Source organism: Entelurus aequoreus, linkage group LG06, assembly GCF_033978785.1.
Source record: "Entelurus aequoreus isolate RoL-2023_Sb linkage group LG06, RoL_Eaeq_v1.1, whole genome shotgun sequence".
Lineage (NCBI taxonomy): Eukaryota > Metazoa > Chordata > Actinopteri > Syngnathiformes > Syngnathidae > Entelurus > Entelurus aequoreus.
This window is the reverse complement of record NC_084736.1, coordinates 17,764,068-17,779,741: the sequence shown is the minus strand read 5'-3', so window position 1 is coordinate 17,779,741 and position 15,674 is coordinate 17,764,068. Positions and strand designations below refer to the sequence as shown.

General features: G+C 40.7%; 1 protein-coding gene across 1 annotated transcript; it reads right to left on the bottom strand.

The window, feature by feature from the left end:
- Positions 1-1,729: 1,729 nt before the first annotated feature.
- retsat.2 (retinol saturase, tandem duplicate 2) lies at positions 1,730-15,433 on the bottom strand. The gene is made up of 11 exons (XM_062050138.1): positions 15,209-15,433; positions 12,061-12,243; positions 10,612-10,853; positions 10,340-10,541; positions 7,683-7,880; positions 7,467-7,586; positions 4,051-4,189; positions 3,870-3,979; positions 3,616-3,785; positions 2,335-2,494; positions 1,730-2,237 (listed from the first exon to the last, which is right to left on the bottom strand). The coding sequence occupies exons 1-11, from the start codon at positions 15,366-15,368 to the stop codon at positions 2,089-2,091; spliced, it is 1,833 nt and encodes a 610-aa protein (XP_061906122.1). The 5' UTR covers positions 15,369-15,433; the 3' UTR covers positions 1,730-2,088.
- Positions 15,434-15,674: the final 241 nt, after the last annotated feature.

Sequence of the window (15,674 nt, the reverse complement as noted above, 5' to 3'; positions counted from 1 at the left end):
TTACTGATGCATTTATTTTTTTTAGGTATACTGAAATGGTTTCCACAAGCTTATTACAGTAAATGGAAAAACAGTATAAGGTTCTGTCGGTAAAACCTACATTTGTTGTTTTACGGTGTATCAATGCAAATAAAATAAAAAAATGGTACCAGTTGTTTTTTGGTTTTGTTTTTAAAGGTACAATTTACAGTTCTTGTGTTTGTTTTACTGTAAATGAAAAAAATTACACCACTGTTTTTTACGGAAAAATCTATGGTTGTTTTTAAGATGTATTACTGTACTGTAAATGTAAAAATGGTATCACTGTTTACATTAACTTATGTTTTTATCAATGGTATATTCCTGTAAATGGAAAAACGGTACAATAATTTTTAAATTTTTTTACATTAACATCTGCAGTTGTTTTTACAGTGTATTACTGTAAATGTAAAAACAGTACTAGTGTTTTTTTTGGGGGGGATAAAATGTATGGTTACTTTTTCATGGTTTATTACTGTAAAAGGAAATACGGTACAACTGTGTTTTTTTTACAAATCTGCAGTTGTTTTTCCAGAGTATTACTGTAAATAAAACAATGGTAGAAGTTGTTTTTTTCACGGTAATAAACGGTGCTTGTGTTTACGATGTATTACAGCAGTACTATAAATGGAAAAACAGTACCGCTGTTGGTTTTTTTTATTTTTTACAACAATATAATGTACTGTTTATGATAAAATCAATGTTTGTTTCAATGTGTTGTATTCCTGTAAATTAAAAAATTATACCATTTAAATAAATAAAAATGTTTATGATAAAATCTACGGTTCTAGTGTTTACGGTGTATTGTAAATGTAAAAATGGTACCACAGATTTTGTGGGGTAAAATGCATGGTTTTTTTTGTGTATTACTGAAAATGGAAATGTTAGTTTTTTTCGGTAAAATCTATGGTTGTTTTTTTGGTGTATTACTGTACATATAAAAATGGTAGTGTGTTACTGTGGAAAAATGGTACCACTGTTTTTACGGTAAAATCTGCAGTTGTTATTTTTACAAGAGTGCATTACTGTAAATAGAAAAACAGTAAAAAAAAAAATTTACACTACATCTGCAGTCGTTCTTACAGTAGTAGTAGTAGTACTTACTGTAAATGTAACACCTGTACAACAGTTTTAAATGTCGTAAAATCTACAGGTTTTTTTTAGGGTTTATTACTGTAAATGGAAAAATGGTAACTTTTTTTTTTTAATATTAACCGTAAAATCTATTGTCTTTTTTACAGTGTACAATTTCATAACTTGCGTTTGAAATTTTGAGTCAAGCAGATATTTAAGCATTTATTTTTAATTCAACAAAAAATGGAATGTATGACAATATTTGCTGCGTTTATAAAAAAAAATAAAAAAAATAAAAATTAAATGAAGCTAAAAATATATGCAAATGTATTTGTTTTTGTCAAAATGGAAACAACAAACACATTTAGTAAGAAAAGATAAATTATTTTCTTGACGCATATTTCCAGGTTTTAGTGGGCCAAATAAATAAATGTGGCAAGCCAGATCTGGCCCCCGGGCCTTGAGTTTGACACCTGTGCCCTGGGGGGAATTTTGTCAGATTTTTGAACAGATAAATAGAGACAAGAGACGTCTTTCAGTCAGCAATGCACACATTCAGCGACACACGGGGGCCTCGGTTTATTCACCTGTCACTCTAACGAGGACGATCCGCTCCTATCAGCCGATCAGGAGGCTCTGTCAGGTTAACCGTGATTGGCCGGGAGCATATTCAAAACTAGCAGCTAGTTGATGTTTAAGTGTTTGTATCTTTGTAAGGTGACCAAAAATGACAAGCCGAGCCTCCGCCTCAGAAAGCACAGGTTAACAAGGTACATTTAGGACCAGTTTAATTTAGAACACATTTTATACAAGATATAAAAGTCATTTTGGGGTCTCAGATCCATTTCTCTATCAGTTCGGGGGCTGTTGGCCTGGAAAACTATGACGTCTCGAGTTTGAGCGCACACAACAGTACCTATGTTAGCTTAGCTGTAGAACTCAAAGATTGCACAGCCTTACACACGACTCCTCACTTTGCAGTCGTCACAATCCTGGTTACTCCTTCTTCAGTTTGGGGTCCACATAATTGGTCCTCTTGGCCAGCGCCACGGCGTCCAGGTGCAGGTTGCGCTTGAGGATGGTCGAGGCGCAGGTCAGCGCGCCAGTCAAGGCGCCGGCGAAGCCGCACACAAACACGTCCTGGCCTGCAGCGTGCAATAAGAGCATACAGTCGGTGAGGGGGGGGGGGGGGGGGGGGGGGGGGGGCGTTGGGTAAAGTGAACGCGGGGACGGCGAGCCCACCTGTCAGGTAGAGGTTCTTTAGCGGCGTCTGAGGCCTCAAGATGGCGCCGAGCTCCGGTCTGAAGCGCTCCAAGCCGTGGTCCGCGCCGTAGATCTCTCCCTTGGGTGCAGCAATGTAGTGCGTGTTGGTGATGGGGGTCCCGGCGTCGATGTATTCAATCTGTACAAATAAACGTAAGAGTGAAAACACCCACGGAGGACTTACATGAACGCATCTGAATAGACACGTGTTGTCGTAGACCACTAAAATGTATCCCACGAGACGTCTTCCAGATTGTTCTCATGTATTCCACAAGTATTTATGAAGTTAAGGCTGTCAAACCATTACAATATTAATTGTGATTAGTCACATTGTTTGTAGTTAACTCGTAATTAATCTTCAATAAGTGTACCTTAGACAGATCATTTGAAAGTTTATAATGCTATCAAAATGGAACTGGATAATTTGTCTGCTTTAAAGGGGAACTGCATTTTATTTGGAATTTTTCCTATCGCTTACAATCATTATGAAAGAAATGACGACGGATGGATTTTTTTTAATGCATTCTAAATATTAAATAAATGCATTTAAAAGCGCGCTTGGAATAAAGCCTAGAGGAGTCGCTCTATTCTGTCTACAAAGCCCTTAAAAAAATTAGGGCACCTTCATTAAAGCAGCAATAAGTAACTTTTCAACCTTCATAAAATATTTTCATAACTTTTGGGATGATACATGGACTTACAACTAGTTGAATGACACCTCTGTCATGGCCTGAAAGCCTCTGTATTAGAGATGTCCGATAATGGCTTTTCTGCCGATATCCGATATTCTGATATTGTCCAACTCTTAATTACCGATTCCGATATCAACCAATACTGATATATACAGTCGTGGAATTAACACATTATTATGCCTAATTTTGTTGTGATGCCCCGCTGGATGCATTAAACAATGTATGGCATGTAAGTAAGACCGCCCACAAAAGGGTGCATACCAGAGAGATGGTCAGAAAGCAACTTAAAGATGGTCTGACCAAAGAACCACTATAACATCTTATGTAGACCACAAGGAGAGGTTTTACATGTAGAAAATACCGAGGTATGCACCAAACTGTGAGAATGCTGTACTGTTACACCCCTAAATTGAACCCAATAGCCACAACTTATGTGATGCTACACAAGCTTGTAATACGTTGTCCTCCTTATGGCGTTACTGCGGCAATGAGCTATTTTGGCAGCCTGACATTTTGGTGGACCAGCCTGGACCCCGGGGCATGTAGTGTGTGTACAGAAAAGCCTCACCTTGTCTCTGGTGACTTTGGGAAAGACGTCCAGGACCACCTCCAGGGCGCTCTCGATGAAAGCCTCCTTCAGCTCCTTGTACTCGGACGCCCTGTTGGTGACTTTGTCGTCCTTCCACTCCTCAAACCACTTGTAGCTGGCGAAGCTGACCAGACTCAGAGTGGACTTGCCTGGGAAAGAGAGAAGTGAGCTGCCACGGTAAAGAAACACACGTCACCTGTGCCGTGAGAGTAAATAATCCCGCTGGTGTGCACCTGGGGACCGCTCCTCCCAGGTCGGATCTTTAGCAGACGGAGAGGCGACAAACAGGATGGGTAACTTTCTAGAAGCTTCCTCTCTGCCTGCTTTCGCGTAGTTTTCAACCCTGAGGGCCAAAAGGAGGCTATTGTTGTCATTTTACGCTGCTGTCAAAGCTGCTGATTGATAAAGACGTACAGTTCATCTAAATTGTTCTCGCGAAAGATCCAGTAGTTGTTGGCTTTCAGGCCCAACTCCTCCTTGGTGCCGTTGAGGCCCACGAAAATGCTGAGGCCGCCGTCGCCGTGCTTCATCATACTCAGCTGCGTCTGGATAGCTGCAACACACATTTGAACCAATAACTGAAACAATCATACATTTGAATAAAAATAGTGATCTTAAACCCTGGCGAGTAATGAGCGGAGTAGCATCTAAGTCAGACCTGGGCAAATTATGGCCCGTTAGGATTTTCAATGCAGCCCTTCGGACATTTCCAAATATATTTTTTAGATCTTTAACATTGAAACTATAGCCGCCGTTATGATGTGCAGTTATTACCGTGAATCTTGAATTATAAAAAGTATTTAAATGGTTGGAATCTGCGCTTTTGAGTGATATACGAGTTATTACGGTAATCTAGGTCACAGCAGCTCAGACGAGGGGCGGAGCTTTTTTTTTCTTTTCTTGTTTCCAGAGCAGCCAGGGACATACACTGAAGCAGATTATTACAACAAAGTTCTGCAAAGCAAAAAAATTATTTTATATAAGATTGTTGGTGTTTTTTTACCCTTTGCAGAATTGATACACCGGGAACCGGTTCTGAACAAGAACGGGTTTTCGATTCCCATCCCTAACTGTAAATGAATTTTTCTTTTCTAAATGGTAAATGGTCTGTATTTATAGAACGCTTCGACTATACCTGGAATGACATCCAAAGCGCCTTACATGTTATTATTGTAGCAATATGGTTGGTAAAGTTAGGGATCTTTGTGATTTCTGATCGTTTGTGAGGGCACCAAAGGAACTTTTGTGAGTGGGCAGGACAGAGAGTTGATCCATCACCCCTCTGTTATGTTTGTTTGATATACAGAACTGTATAGCACTTTATATTGTGTTCAAAGTGTACAAACCTTCACTAAAATATGGACTTTTGTCAAGGCTGAAACCCATTGTTAATTTTACATTGTATCTTACGGAGACATTTGCTTCACGATACAAACTTTTCTAATTACGAACCCTGTTCAAGAACCAGTTAAAAGGGGAACTGCACTTTTTTATGGAAGTTTGCCTATCGTTCACAATCATTATGAAAGACGTGACGGATGGATTTTTTTATGCATTCGAAATATTAAATAAACGTAAATAAAAGTCGGCGCACAGCAGAGCCAATGGGAGCTCCACTATTTCGCCCATAAAATCAATAACCATCCAAAAACTGGCAACAATACTCCATTTACATTTTGTGACTTGAATATTAACCAAGTATTAGTGATATTGTTATTATAAGCGCTAATGCAGACAAACTATTTATAGCAGCGACGTGATCACTTCCGTGTGTCCCTATGTTTACATCATCGAGTGGTCTGCTGCTTCCTCGCTTCTTGGAAGTTTATCCTAGATCATAAATCATGCATCTCACTTGGACAGAAGACGTCCGAGTACGTATTGCGACAAGTTGGTACACTTTAACAGCCATTTAGGACCTGGAACCCACCCCGTTTCTTTGTGAGGATTATGAGTCATTCTTCATCTAAATGGAAACAAATGAACATCATAGCAGTCAGCATCCTAATGACAGCAGACCTTGTACAGTAAGTAATGTTTTTTTATATTTGTTGGGTCTTTGATCACATTTATTTAATATTTAGAATGCAAAAAAAAATATATAACATCCATCGTCATGTCTTTTTATGATTGTGAACGATAAGCAAAATTCCCAAAAAAGTGCAGTCCCCCTTTAAAGGCCTACTGAAATGAGATTTTCCTATTTAAACGGGGATAGCAGATCCATTCTATGTGTCATACTTGATCATTTCGCGATATTGCCATATTTTTGCTGAAAGGATTTAGTAGAGAACATTGACGATAAAGTTCGCAACTTTTGGTCGCTCATAAAAAAAGCCTTGCCTGTACCGAAAGTAGTGTGACGTCACAGGTTGAAGAGCTCCTCACATCTGCACATTGTTTACACCAGCAGCGAGAGCGATTCGGACCGAGAAAGCGACGATTACCCCATTAATTTGAGCAAGGATGAAAGATTCGTGGATGAGGAAAGTGAGAGTGAAGGACTAGAAGGCAGTGCAGGACGCCAGGGTGTATCTTTTTTCGCTCTGACCGTAACTTAGGTACAAGGGCTCATTGGATTCCACACTTTCTCCTTTTTCTATTGTAGATCACGGATTTGTATTTTAAACCACCTCGGATACTATATCCTCTTGAAAATGAGAGTCGAGAACGCGAAATGGACATTCACAGTGACTTTTATCTCCACGACAATACATCGGTGGAGCACTTTAGCTTCGGAGCTAACGTGATAGCATCGTGCTTAAGGATAGACAGAAGATCAACAATACTATTATTACTTCTACTATCAGGAGACACCGAACCAAACCCTGGACCTGTAACCACACGGTTAATGCTGTCCAGCCTGGCGAAGCCTAGCAATGCTGTTGCTAACGACGCCATTGAAGCTAACTTGGCTACGGGACCTCGACAAAGCTATGCTAAAAACATTAGCTCTCCACCTACGCCAGCCCTCATCTGGTCATCACCACCCGTGCTCACCCGCGTTCCAGCGATCGACGGCACGACGAAGGACTTCACCCGATCATCGGTGCGGTCGGCGGCTAGCGCGTCTGCTATCCAACTCAAAGTCCTCCTGGTTGTGTTGCTGTAGCCAGCCGCTAATACACCGATCCCACCTACAGCTTTCTTCTTTGCTGTCTTCATTGTCCATTAAACAAATTGCAAAAGATTCATCAACACAGATGTCCAGAATACTGTGGAATTATGTGGTGAAAACAGACTACTTAAGCTGGCCACCATGCTATTCCAAATTGTCTGCTTCAACCCGTGACGTCACGCGCAAATGTCATCATACCGAGACGTTTTCAGCCGGATATTTCGCGGGAAATTTAAAATTGCACTTTATAAGTTAACCCGGACGTATTGGCTTGTGTTGCAATGTTAAGATTTCATCATTGATATATAAACTATCAGACTGCATGGTCGGTAGTAGTGGGTTTCAGTAGGCCTTTAAGTTTGTAAATCGAGGTTCCACCGTATTACTGTTGTTTTTTAGTGCAGGAACTGTTCTGTTGAATGTTTTTGCATCAGGCACCTGACTGGGCAGCTAATGGATCCTCTGGAAGTCATTGAGATGCTCCCAGGGAGCATGTACTTACATTTTGCTTCGTTACGCTACAGCTACTAAAAATGCAGTTAAAAATACATGAAAACGGAAGAAGACATTTCATTGGTTCAGTCCAGTATCAAATTGAAAACCGACATTTCCAATATGCCAGACAAACAATTATTTAAGGCCTTTTTAAGAATTAAAGGGTGAAAGTTGTATTTAAGACATTTTAATTCAATATTGCCTGAACTCTTCTTACCCGGTGTGGCCTGCAGCTCTTTGGGCAGCAGCTTCTGGTACGTGTTGAAGATGCCAGCATTGGAGATTACCATAGGGGCGCGGATATGTATTTCCTCCTGGTTCTTCATGACGCTCACACCTGCAGACGCAGCAAATAATAATCATTACAATGACAACAATGATTAAAGACGTACTAAAAAAAAGATGTGATTGAGACACAACAAAGTGCACTCACCACAAGCTTCCTTGGAGTCGTTGAACAGGATACGGTTGACCGGCGCACGGACCAGAACTGCGCCCCCTGCCTTCTCGATGACGGGGATGATGTGGTAGGCGATCTCACTGGCTCCGCCTTTCGGGTACCAGGCTCCGTTCAGGTAGTGGTTGACCAGCAAACTGTGCATGCTGAAACTGGAATCTTTGGGCATGTTTCCTGCAAGGTTGTCAGCGTGAGTTTTAGTCAAACACAAAAGTGACATTTTAGCGCTGTGCTAACTGCAATGTCCCGTAGAGACGGCTTCCTAAAAATGATCTCCCTCCCTTGTTTGCTTCACCTTTGAGAGAAGAGGCGCTTAAACATTTAAAGTGTCAGGCTTCACTACCCATCTTAAAATGCAATACAGGCTAACTTAGAAAGAGCAGCTGGTAAAACGTGAGTGTAATGTTAGCACTTTAGCACATGTAGTTATGCTATAAAACGCTTTTGTCCTCCCGTCCCACCCCTTAATGTTGTTGTATGTGATAAATGGCGTCTACTATGTTGGACAATTTCAGAGTTACAGTGTACAGTTGAACATACGGCTGGGCGATTAAACGCTAACACTATATATCACGATAGACTAGGGCTGGGCGATATATCGATATACTCGATATATCGCGGGTTTGTCTCTGTGCGATATAGAAAATGACTATCGTGATATTCGAATATACGTTCTCACGCAGTTGCTTTTAGCTGTGGGCATTACACTACAGGCTCTTCTCACTCTTTCTTGTCTCTCCTTCTCACAGAGACATAAAACAAGCGCACCTTCTAACATACGTTACATACTGTCGCGCGTGCAACGTCATACGCCCTCGCGGAGCAGAGAGGTAGCGGCATGGTAACGTTAGCTGTGATGCTAGCGGAGAGGTGCGAGTGGTAATACGAGAGAAAGAAGGTGCGAATCTGGTAACAAATGAAGGAGGAATGAATTCCGAAGAAAAACAGCACGGGGTCCATCGTCTGGTGGTGGTTTGGCTTCAAGCGGGAAGATGTTGAACAAGAATGCGGCAAAAGTGTTTCTACAAAAAGTAGCACCATTACTAATTTGTAGCATCATTTGAAAAAAGTCACCCGCTAGAGAATGAAGAGTGCTTGAAACTCCGCATGTCAACATTTTTGTTCGGTGCCACAACCACAAAATGCCCAAACAACCATTTCCAGATCAACACCGTATGAAAAAAATTGTCAAGAACAGGAGATAACGTCCGCAGGAACCAACCACATAGCGAAGGACGTACACTATTTAATTTCCTATTATGCAGCTCATTTTTATTTGGTAGTTATTGAAATATTTTGTGTGACATCATGCACAAAAGTGCACTTTATTTGTTTTTAACTATTGTAGTGGCGTTCTGTACAAAAAGTACACTTTAATTTAGTGTTGTTTTGATATGTCATCTTAGTGACATCATTCACAAAAGTGCACTTATAGCTTGTTTTAAAATGTCTCTGACAATCTTGCACTTTCTGTTTTGGAAATGACATGAATGTTTGTGCCACTGCTTAATAACTGTTTAATAAATACAGTTTTGGTAAATTGACTTAGTTGTGGTTTCCCTCTCTGCATGAAAGTTTAAAATGAGCATATATTAATGCAGTATGAACAAGAAAGTTTTAATGTAGACACATAGAATCATCATACTGCTGTGATTATATGCATCAAGTGTTCATTCAAGGCTAAGGCAAAATATCGAGATATATATCGTGTATCGTGACATGGCCTAAAAATATTGAAATATTAATAAAAGGCCATATCGCCCAGCCGTACGATAGACACATCATTGATATCAATAAAAAATGCTCAATCTTTGTTTTTCTTCTTTGTTGGAAAAAAAGGGAAGTTACGAAGCAAGGTTGGTTACATGAACAAAGGCATCCGCTCTCTGGTAATAGAGCAATGCAGGAAGTGATCACTGATTATTGGGGGTGACACGCTAACAGCCATTCAGGTAACAGTATCAACTATCATGTTTGGCTGCGCCATCGTGTTGTCTCACAGTTGATTCTTTGCATGGAGTGAAAAGAGAAAGTAAAAATGAAAAAATTGTGCTAAGTATTCAAGTGCAAAATTGTGCTAAAAAGTATATTTTATTGTTATTTGTTTCTTTAATTTAACTTAGAGATTTAAAAGTTTACATTTAAATTACAATGTTAAAATATACGAGAAATACAAGTTTATTGCCTTATTAAAGGATATACATGCATTATTATTATGTATTATCATTACAAAAAAATAATGTTTTTTAATCAGCAGTAATTTGTAGGTCAATATATTGTCAATCAAAAAATTTAATAGGCCCAGGCCTATGCCAAAAGATTCACGCACTTGGTCTGCCAGAGAATAATAAGACTGAGCAAGAGGAGTTAGTGTTGCCAATTTAACAACTTTGATGCTATATTTAGAGAGTATTCTGACTCCTCTAGATTCTCTTTCAAAAAAGCAACTAGCGACAAACCGAGCAACTTTTTCTGGTGATCTGAAGAAAGTCTGGTACTGTATGTAAGCAAGTATTGCTCTTCTCAACGAGCAGCGGGTGCTCCGTATAAATATTGTTTTGACATAGCGATTACACATGCAACTACATCCCTACAGTCGACACAGGCCAGTAAACGCCAACATGGCGGCCTACCGTAGGTGCCGAAGCAGTAGGAGAAGACGGCCCTGAGGTCCTTGTTCTCAGTCAGTTCGCTGGCGATTTCGGTCAGGCTGTGTGGCGCCATTTTGTAGAAGGGTGACAGACTTTTGAGCAAGCCACTGTAGACCAGGAGCTTAGCTAAGGGGGCGGGGAAAATCTTCAGCAGCACCATGTGCCAAACGCTACGTGCTGTGGTCTACGAACAAAGACAGACATTAAGTGTGGCGACTTTACAGTTCGCGAGACACGCCGCGCGTCCTTCCTACCTTGACCAGCCTCATGTACTGGTCAATGGCCTTCTCCTCGCCGGGGAAACATTTCTTCAGCTCCTCGGGGAAGCGAGTTCTGCCGCTGTAGATGGGATAGCAGCGGCGGTTTTCAGGCGGTCCCATCACCACGTGGTCAAAAGGGTTCTCCAGCGGCTCCCACTGCAGCTGCCCCTCGGTGATCTGGTCCAGGATGCAGCGGTACGGCTTGTGGCTCTGCATTTCACCGATGTAGTGAATTCCTACAAAATGGCGGCCATTACTGATTGAGACTTTAAAGAAGATAGACTCAATAGGCTCAATATTTGTTGCATTTAATAAGAACAGCTTTCACGTTTTTGGACTTTGCTGCTTTGGTGGAAGCCACAGTTATAGACCATATTTGGAAAGTAACGCTTCTTATGGAGGTTAATTTGTGTCTTTATCACGAAAACTTTTTTTGGACACTGAATTTATTTCAATTTTTTGGGTCAAAATTTTAAAAAGACAATTTCATTAAATGAAGATTTGTGAGCAAAATTTGTGTTAAAAAATTCAGTCTGTTAAAATTGTGTTTCAAAATTCAGTGTAAAATAAATGTTAAAAAAAAAAGCGTAAAAAAAATTATATGCACAATATTCTGTGCTAAAAAAATTCTATTAATACAAATTCAGTGTGAAAAAATTCAGAGCAGAAAAATGTTGTGCAAAAATATTCAGGTCATACTGAAATCAGTGAATACAATTTTAGTGCAGAAAAATTCAGTGTATAAAGATCAGTGTTTACAAACATCAGTTTATAAAAATTCAGTGCTTACAAATTCAGTGTAAAAAATGGTTTAAAAAATGTGTTAAAAAAATTATGTGCAAAAATGTTCCATTTAAAAAAATCAGTGTATAAAATTCAGTGTAAAAATGTGTAAAAAAATGCCAATTAATAAAATTCAGTGCAAAAAGGTTCAATTTTTGATGTCAACTGTAATGAGACAAAAAAAGTGATAGCGGTGTAACAACATCAATTAATATTTTTTACATTATTTCCTTATTCCCTTTTTGTTACATACAACATGTATAATAAATGCAATAGTGCAAAATAACTGAATAAAAGCAAAAACTATTGGCTCTAAAGTCCTGTGTTTGTAAACAGTAACAAAAAACATTTTGTGATGATCGAAAAATACCGAGCTAATCATTGTAGTATCGACCATATACTAATGCTATACTTGGTATTGTTACTATCGATACTTGTATCATTCCGCCCACCTTTGTTTACATTCAAGAGCTCCAGTTAGCATTTAGCTTTTTTCTATCTTCTTATGGTCTGCAGTGTGGCATGTTCAGCTAGTCCTCGCCCTCTAGTCCACCAGATTCAATTGATTAACTATACACACTGTTAGCTCAATTTTGTCTCTGGTGGGCAAAGATGTTCACGTTAAACCAGAAATGTAGAAAAAAAAAATGTTTTCCATACCGACATCAAATTCAAAGCCCTGCTCTGTGAACGTGTGGCAGCATCCACCGGCCCGATCGTGCTGCTCCAGGACCAGAACTTTCTTGCCCACTTTGGCCAGCAGCGCAGCGAGCGCCAGCCCGCCGATGCCACTGCCGACCACGATGGCGTCCAAGTCCTCCGGTACTCTACTGGCCAGGAAGCCTAAAGACCAAGAACCTTGGGTCAATACCGCAGCACGAGGACGGAGAGTAACACTTTAAAGAAACATGCATTTTCAAAAGTCACAGTTCAAAATTGGACGATCGTTTTGTCACAAAGACGCCAAACGTTGTCCACTCTTACACTTTCTCTGGATAATCTGTTTAATATCCATTGTTTGGGCTTTCAACTAGAGGAGGTTGAGGTGGGCGGGGTTGAGTTGTGGAAGAGTTAGTGCTGCAAGGGGTTCTGGGTATTTGTTCTGTTGTGTTTATGTTGTGTTACGGTGCGGATGTTCTCCCGAAATGTGTTTGTCATTCTTGTTTGGTGTGGGTTCACAGTGTGGCGCATATTTGTAACAGTGTTAAAGTTGTTTATACGGCCACCCTCAGTGTGACCTGTGTGGCTGTTGACCAAGTATGCGTTGCATTCACTTGTGTGTGTGTGTGAAAAGCCGTAGATATTATGTGATTGGACCGGCACGCAAAGGCAGTGCCTTTAAGGCACGCCCCAAATATTGTTGTCTGGGTGGAAATCGGGAGAAATTCGGGAGAATGGTTGCCCCGGGAGATTTTCGGGAGGGGCACTGAAATTCGTGAGTCTCCCGGGAAAATCGGGATGGTTGGCAAGTATGACTGGGAGACGCAACTGCTCTGTACTTCTCCCTACGTCCGTGTACCACTCCGTACAGCTGCGTTTTAAAAAGTCATAAATTTTACTTTTTGAAACGATACCGATAATTTCTGATATTACATTTTAAAGCATTTATCGGCTGATAATATCGGCAGTCCGATATTATCGGACATCTCTACTTTCAACTATTGTTCCTGTTTGGTGCCTTCTCTGCATTTAGGCACATGTATAACAAGAAATAATAAACATGGACGACCCACAGGAAGAAGCTCTGTTTTAAATGTTTTAACACTCCAACTGTGCATCCTTTTCGGAGGGAATCGGTTATGTGAGCTTAAAGGTTTCCAGGCCTAGGACCCCAAATTGATAAGAGATAAAGCGGGCGGACCTCCTACTTATATGTCCAGTAAAAATGTGACTTCAATTAAACTGATTTTAATAGTATTGCGCAAAAACAATGTACTAAGTTATTCATATTAATTATTTTTTTCCCAAGATGGCACCACTGTAGTGGCTGCTGTTGGCAGGAGCTCTGTGCTCTTGTGTCATCCTTTTGTGTTTCCCTCTTGTTTTCATGTGTTATTTTACTCCACCCTGAGCCAGCCCACTTTGGAGAAGTGGGTAAGAGTGAGGTGTGATCTGGGGTGGAGGTCTAGAAGTAATCTGACTAGCTTGTTCTGGGATGTTTGGAGTCTAGATTTGAGGGTTTTGGAGGACCCCAAATTGATAAGAGATGAAGGACCTCCTACTTATATGTCCAGTAAAAACGTGACTTCAACTGCTTCTAATAGTATTGCACAAAAACAATGTACTAAGTTATTCATACAACATAGTATAGCACCGCTACCCGATAGCTGCCAACTGGACCGCTAATCGCTACCTACCAACTGGCGGGCGTTAATTTTTTAGCTGCCAACCTAACCGCGAGCTGCCAACTGGCGCGCACCCATCGCTAGCTGACTTTTGTAGCTGTATGTAGAAATGGTACCACTGAAGTAGCAGCATGTTGCAACAGCTCTGTACTCTTTAACGTCTCTGATGTCCTTTTGTGGCTTATTGTTTCCCTTTGATTGATTGATTGACACTTTTTTTAGTAGATTGCACAGTACAGTACATATTCCGTACAATTGACCACTAAATGGTAACACCCGAATAAGTTTTTCAACTTGTTTACGTCGGGGTCCACGTAAATCAATTCATGGTATAAATATATACTATCAGCATAACACAGTCATCACACAAGTTAATCATCAGAGTATATACATTTAATTATTTACATTATTTACAAAACGGGGGTGGGATAGGTTATGTTGATATCAGCGCTTCAGGCATCAACAATTGCATCATCAGAGAAATGGACATTGAAACAGTGTAGGTCTGACTTGGTAGGATATGTACAGCGAGCAGTGAACATAGTGAGTTCAGAAAGCATAAGAACAAGTATATACATTTGATTATTTACAATCCGGGGAGGTGGGATGTGGTGGGGGGGAGGTGGTTAGTCTAGGGTTGTAGTTGCCTGGAGGTGTTCTTTTAGTGCGGGGACGGCGTGGTGAAGTTGGTAGAGTGGCTGTGCCAGCAATCGGACGGTTGCTGGTTACTGGGGTTCAATACCCACCTTCTACCATTCTAGTCACATCCGTTGTGTCCTTGGGCAAGACACTTCACCCTTGCTCCTGATGGCTGCTGGTTAGCGCCTTGCATGGCAGCTCCCGCCATCAGTGTGTGAATGTGTGTGTGAATGGGTGAATGTGGAAATACTGTCAAAGCGCTTTGAGTACCTTGAAGGTAGAAAAGCGCTATACAAGTATAAACCATTTTTCATTATTTATCATTTTGAAGGAGGGGTGAGATGCACTCCCTGTTGGGAGTGCATTCCATATTGATGTGGCATAGAAGGAGAATGAGTTAAGACCTTTGTTAGATAGGAATCTTGGTTTAACGTGGATTGTGGAGCTCCCCCTGGTGTTGTGGTTATGGCCTGTACTCTTTAACGTCTCTGTGCCTTATGGTTTCCCTCTTGATGATTGCATACGTCTTTGCCTTGTTCTTTGCCTTCTATAGCAATATATACTTAGACATTAGTTACGGCTGTATGGACACTTTTAGACCAAGATCCATGTAATACGCATGCGCAAGACCGAGGGCATACACATCTTGTCTAAACACCTGGTTAAAAAAAAAAAAGAAGTTCGTCCAAGTTCTATAAAATAATAAGTAAACTGTTTTAGAGCGTGTGAAAAGTGTAATTCTGAATCATTATCAGTGTTGGAAAACACACGTCATTTCTGTAGAGCAAAGGTTGAACATAAAATATCACGACCAAACATTTCACCTTGTTTCAGCACTTTGTTCTTCTCTTTGCGGTTGAGCACCATCGGTTTGAGTGGTTGGCGGCTGTCCACCTCAAAAGGGTTGAGTCCAGGACTAGTGAATACATATTTAAGAACCAAAGCTAGCAAAGCCACACAAATAAACGCCACAGTGATCCACATTGTTCCAGCCTGTCACTGTGACCGCGCCTGACAGCGGTGCTCAGTTCCTTTAGGCTAGGGGTGAGGCCCCGCCCACTGACCCCTTTTGGCCAATCAGAACACGTTATTAGTGAACGTCAGGGAAAAATCTCCACCAATCCACGTACATCTCGCTGCGGTACCGGAGACACTTAATGAAACGCCCTCTAAGCCACCGGCGACAATGGAAGTGAAGCTGGAGATACAATACGTATTTTAAAAAAACAGAAAGGATCCTTACACCTATAAACATCTTATACATGCTTCCACCAACCACCTCTTCTCTAG

Bases quoted from the DNA above. Each gene is read 5' to 3' on its own strand.
- retsat.2 (XM_062050138.1), bottom strand. From the start codon at position 15,368: ATGTGGATCACTGTGGCGTTTATTTGTGTGGCTTTGCTAGCTTTGGTT. The intron at 10,854-12,060 runs GTATGGAAAACA...GCCATTTTGTAG, and splicing joins GGGCTTTGAATTTGATGTCG to GAATTCACTACATCGGTGAA. The intron at 4,190-7,466 runs GTAAGAAGAGTT...TGTGTGTTGCAG, and splicing joins AGAGCTGCAGGCCACACCGG to CTATCCAGACGCAGCTGAGT.